The sequence below is a fragment of the Triticum aestivum genome, chromosome 4A (genome assembly GCF_018294505.1).
Source record: "Triticum aestivum cultivar Chinese Spring chromosome 4A, IWGSC CS RefSeq v2.1, whole genome shotgun sequence".
NCBI classification, from domain to species: Eukaryota; Viridiplantae; Streptophyta; class Magnoliopsida; order Poales; family Poaceae; genus Triticum; species Triticum aestivum.
Window position 1 is genome coordinate 752,454,149 of NC_057803.1, and position 5,784 is coordinate 752,459,932.

Below are 5,784 nucleotides of genomic sequence, written 5' to 3' on the forward strand. Positions count from 1 at the left end.
CAAATGATTTGTACTCCCACACCTAAAGCATTCTTGGCTTTTTGATTCAGCTTGTTCAGCACGTTTAGGATCAGCTTTACCTCCTAGCGAACTCCCATCAGACCCAACACTGTTAGATTTTTGCACCATTTCTTTCTGCATCATTTTGCAAGAGTTTCTTCCTCCCTCAACGGCCCTCAAACCTAGCAGAGCCCCTTCCCTATGCTCATCCCCTTTCCTTCTAACCTGATCTTGCTCTGATCTTGGACCACCCCACTATTGCGCACCAGATATGAACGCACCTTGAGGATTTGTCTGCGGGAAGTGGAAGAGGAGGACAACATTCAATTATGGAACTTCTGTTTTACGAGAACAACAGACTTGACTGGGAACAAAAAACGCCACTGGTCGCTCCGCCTCCTATGCCTCCTCTCCTCCCTCATCCCCTCCGCCGGCGACCCCCCCACCGTTTTGTGATGCCACCCTCCTCCCGATGGCCGGACACCATGGCCGATGCTCCCTGCCACCGATCCGCAGCGCGGATCCGTGCAGCCCCCACCCGCCGCATCTCCGACTTCCCTGACCTCCCGCCGCCATAGCAGCCACAGAAGAAATACCTCGCGTTTGCCAGCGGCCGTGGGGGACATGAGTGGCGGAGATAACGACCCGCGAGACCCACTCCAAAAACTGGCTCGGGTCGTTCGACACGGCAGAGCTCGCCGTGCTCGAATACGACCGGTGGCAAGTCTGGTTCCACGGCGTGGGGGCGCACCGAAACTTCCCATGGGGGACGGCGCCCGTCAACCTCGTCTCGCCCGCCTCCCGGAGTGTGAATGCGGCCATGGATCAAGAGGACCGGGACGCAAGGGAGCGCCTGGAGGCGGAGGTGCCGCCGTGAAGTACACGGCAGACCTCGGCAACCAGAACCCGGAGCTTGTGCAGGCGGAGCAGGCGATTTTCATGGAGCTCGCAGTCGACGGGATAGTCATCGCCATCTACAAAGACGAGGAGCAAGGCAGCGACGACGGCTGCAAGGACGAAGAAGAGTTCGATGTTGAAGAGTAGCGGTGCATCTTCCCCGACTCCGTCGACGACGGCACCGGCCCGGACCCAATGGACGGTGGAATATCAAGGCCAGATTGGCTCGACCTCTACAACGGTGATGATGATAATGAAGTATAGTTAGTTTTAAGTTTAAGTTTATGTTTAAATCGGTTGTTTAATTTTGGTTGTCAAGATAATGCGTCCAATTTTGGTTGTATAAATCGAAACTAGGTTAAACTTTATGCAAATTTGGTTTTTACTCCGTTAAATTTAAGAGCTCGGCTAGGTCCGACCAAAAGTTAGTGCACTAAAAATCATCCACTAACTTTTGCTCGTCCAGATCCTCCTCTATTTTATCGGGGATCAGTTAGAATTGCCCTAAAACTGGCAATTCTCTGGATAAGCTCAACCTGAAAAACAAGTAACTGGATAAGCTCTGTCTGAAAAGCAATTAACTGGACATAAATATACTCTAGACATCTAGCTGTTACAGTGTATGATATACAAAAACTGCGATACACTCTGTCTGAAGATAGCTCCAGTGTTATACAACAGCAGAGGAAAAGTAAGTTGTTGGACTCCTCTGTTTTTTCCTGGACCGCATGCTCTGTTTTTGCACCTGCGGTAGTACTACTCGTGCAACCCGTAATACAATCTAGGCTCTATAATCCCAACACTAGCCGGCCTCTTAATTTCCTATCTTAAAAGAACATTAACGACTCTCCAACCCATGTAGTGAGAACATAATTGTCAGTGCCACAAATTCATGTTCTCACATTCCACAAAATTTTCTCTAGAGTACTCCCTCTGTCCATAATATAAGAACGTTTTTCAAACTATGTTAGCTTGAAAAACGTTCTTATATTATGGGACGGAGGGAGTACTTTTCTCCAGTATTTCAGCAAGCAGCAGAGAATATACAACAGGCTTGACAGGGAACTAAAGAAAACCCGTTTCTGGATTACTTGAAGATACAGTAACCTCTACTTACCCTGCCACCTTCTCTTTATCTCGTATCACAAGCAATTGATACAACTAACTAGTTAAGATAAAATTAAAAATCTCAATAAATCAGTCTGTGCGCCCCTATTCCAACGCACGGGCAATTCACTAGTTGAAATGAAACAAGCGTAACAGGTGTCATAATTAAGGTCTCACATACAAAAACGGTAGCATTACATGTTCCATAAAATGGGTACAATTCTCTTTGTCAAAAATAAAAATTGGTACAATTTCAGCAACACAATCTTGTTTTATAAATGTAACAAGCCAAGTTCCATGATTCCAAGAGCTGGAGACATGATTATTTGATCCGGAGAAATAGGACATCACAATGGTTGAAAATCACGATTACATTTTTAAGCAACCAACACTTCTGCCTCTTTCACAAGATCAAAGAGGAGGGGCCTGGCAGTCTTCTTCGCACCACCATCTGTCCCAGCGAAGAGCATGCAACTTTCAAGGTTACACGTCTTTCTTGAAACCTCGGACAGTGACTCCACAAATTTCTGATCCTTGAAGTGTGCGATGTACTGGCTGCGCTTCATCATTGTGACAGCAATCTGACCGCAAAGCTTGACAATTCGTAGGCTATTAGCCGTGGCCTCGCAGTTCTCTTCTACTATAGTTTTGAGCTTCGCCACAAATTCACCTTCTCCCGGGGCAACCTTTCGAGCGACATCATCAAAATCCTCTGCATTGATTATCAACTTGTCAAATATCACCGAAGTAAGGGATAACAATGCTTCCTTCAATTCCATCCTAGCTTTATACGTCTCATTTTGATCGGATGATTTGATTTGGACATTATGCTCCAGACGTTGATTCTCTTCGTCGTCATGCAGTTGATTTTCTTGCACATCTAATGGCGCTTCAGATACCTGCCTTTCAGGTGCTTCTGATGGGGATTTCTTTTTACTGCTTAAAACTTCTGTCAACACCTGCAACAACAAGGTCAGTTAAACTTCAAATAACTTCGCCCATGATACTGGTGAAGGTTTGAAATCTAGAATTATCCAATTAATATGTCTTGGCGTATATTTTAGTCTTTAGGCTTACACGTGGTATTCCTCACATGCCTGAAACTTTCATAAATCTCAGAGATTTAAAACTGAACATCAGTGAGCCTAAAATTGAAGCCTTGAAAACGCACAAATAAAAAAAAATCTACTGGAGAAGTGCACAATTTTGGAACAACGTTACTGCAAGTTATATATTGTCTGTATGTTATGCATGGAGTGACGTGAGATGAGGATGGTTGGATGTTTATCCAAAGTCTAGAAGGTGATTCAGATGCGAGAAAGAACAGGGACAAATAGAAATATAACACAATATCTTACGGAAATTATGTTTTTAACTTGCTAGTGACAGTGTTGTGCTGCTTCAAATGTTAGAGTTACATAAACTGATGTTACCTTCTGCAGCAAGTTGTTCCTCACATGATTCTTGTCCATCGTATGTAGAGTACACAAATTCTCCAAGATCTCAGCAGCTATTGTTCTGTATATGACCTTGTTCTTAGCATCAAGGATTTCAGTCATTTGCTCAACAATGGGATTGTATTCACTCATTATGCACGCAGAGATAGTTGTTCCTGTCTTGGATAGTGATGCTAGTGTTTTCCCAGCCGTAACCCTAAACTTTTCTTCTTTTCCTTCATCAAGGAAGATCTGCAGCTGCTTGCCGATCAGCTTTTCTTTTGTTTCTATGGCGAGGTTATCAGCCGAATTTTTCCCAGCCGTAACCCTAAGGTCTTCTTCTTTCCCTTCATCAAGGAAGATCTGCAACTGCTTGTTGATCATATTTTCTTTTGTTCCCAGGGCGAGTTTAGCAGGCGAATCCAAAGTCAATTCTGTGAGTATCTCCATAGCTCGCATCTGCAGTTGTTGGCAAGCTATGTTGCCCTGATTCAGAATCATCTCCAAGTTGCTCACAGCTTGTTTGCTACAGGATATTTCATGGGCCAGCCTTCTGCCACCAGTCCACTCGGGAGCACGGATGAGCCGGTACACAACTCTGAGCGCTCCATTTACTACATCTTGCCATGGCATTATGTTGATGTCTTGGATCAGTGTGTCAGAGTAGATAGGTGACATGATCTTGGCCATTAGATCAGGGGTGCTGCATATGTCCCTGCAGTTGTGTTGGTCAGACGCCAGCCTCTCCAGAATCGTTAGGCCTTGCAGAATCAACTCATTCCAGCCATCTCCTTCTCCTTCGCTGTCCGCTGCACCTTGCTGATCCAATCTACTTTGAGGTGACTGATGTTGGTTGTTACAATATGGCAGGGTGGTATCGCGATCTCCTTGGCTGCCCCTTGCACCTTGCTGATCCAATTTTCCTTTTTCTATTATCTTTAACAATAGCAAACCCAATTTACTTTCTTTTATTTCTGCGAATAGCTGATAAAACACATCACTTTGAGGAGACTGATTGCTGGATCCCTGTTGGTTGTTCCAATATGGCAGTTGGGTGGTGGTACCAAGGAGTAGGGAGGATATGCACGGTATTACCCCAGGGAACTGGGTTAAATCCCTGTCACATGCAAGATGCGCCAATATCCTGGCAGCGAGCTCCTTAATCTCCCTGTCGCTACTACTCTTCCTCAGTGTATCGATCAGCTTCTGAACCTTTTGGCTGGAGGGGAGTATAAGTGGCCTTACATCCACTCCACGCTTGATGAGCACATCCAGCATCTCTGCTCCAGAGAGGTAGTCTTGTGATGATTCAGAGTCCAGCAAGTCGACCGCATAATTGACCAATCTCCTACCCTTGATGGATTTAGGGTCCCGCCAGCATTTTGACTGGATGTCAACCAGGTACTCTTTAACTAATGTTTCACCCCACATCTTTCGGAACACAATGTTAGATGTCTGCCATAAAATGTAGAGTGCACCTTGGCAGAGAATTAGAGAATAGAAGAAGTCCAATGCTGGCATCAGGTTTGCTTTGCTGTTGTCCCCGTCCATGTTGCCATAATCATGCTGTATTACGCGCCACAAGGAGATCCCGGCACAGATGACAGCCCCAAAAGTGTAGATCACCCAGGCAACTACGCCCACAACAAGGCACAACAAATATACAATTGGGAAGAACAAGCAACAAGCAACACCAACAAGCAACAGGTATATCCGTTTGTTTTCTCTTTTAAGTAGAATAGTGATAGTATTCTTTGCCAGATAATAGAGAACCTCCTTGATAACACGAGGCCACAAATAAAAGCTATAGCTCATCACACCATCTCCCCGGTCGCTCAAGATCCTGTGAAAACATGGCATAGCAAATAATGCATCAGTTTCGTAGTCGAGCCTAAACCAGAATCATAAATAGTGGGCTATGCCTCTTAGCGTCAGACATCTCTAAACGCTATAACGGCTGTAGCACCGCTATAGCAGCACTATAGCGCGCTACTTAAAATTTCTGTACATTTTTTTAGGACCAAAGTCCCTTAGCCCATGACCTCTCTGGACACGAGCCGAGCTTTTGTCAAGCTCACCTCTCGTCGAGCCGAACCGAGTTGGGTGCTCAGGCGAGCAAGAGAAAGACACTTTGCCCGAGCTTCCTCTGGCTCGGTGCAGCTTGCCAGGCTCGACGAGCTCAGTGGCATCAGTTAATGCCATGTGAGCCATGGTGATGAAGCAGCATGCCGACAGAGCGTACAAGCATCCCTGCTGGCGCTGGCGTCTTCCCCTTAGACTTCTCGGGCGGCGCTGGTGTCCGGCATCTTCTCCATGGGTGGCGAGCAGCCAAGCGTACGGCGAG

At 46.0% G+C, this 5,784-nt stretch overlaps 1 protein-coding gene across 1 annotated transcript; it reads right to left on the minus strand.

The window, feature by feature from the left end:
* Positions 1-2,224: 2,224 nt before the first annotated feature.
* Positions 2,225-5,221, minus strand: LOC123083669 (uncharacterized). The gene is made up of 2 exons (XM_044505642.1): positions 3,438-5,221; positions 2,225-2,963 (listed from the first exon to the last, which is right to left on the minus strand). The coding sequence occupies exons 1-2, from the start codon at positions 4,989-4,991 to the stop codon at positions 2,382-2,384; spliced, it is 2,136 nt and encodes a 711-aa protein (XP_044361577.1). The 5' UTR covers positions 4,992-5,221; the 3' UTR covers positions 2,225-2,381.
* Positions 5,222-5,784: the final 563 nt, after the last annotated feature.

Bases quoted from the DNA above. Each gene is read 5' to 3' on its own strand.
- LOC123083669 (XM_044505642.1), bottom strand. From the start codon at position 4,991: ATGGACGGGGACAACAGCAAAGCAAACCTGATGCCAGCATTGGACTTC. The intron at 2,964-3,437 runs GTAACATCAGTT...TTGTTGTTGCAG, and splicing joins GGAACAACTTGCTGCAGAAG to GTGTTGACAGAAGTTTTAAG.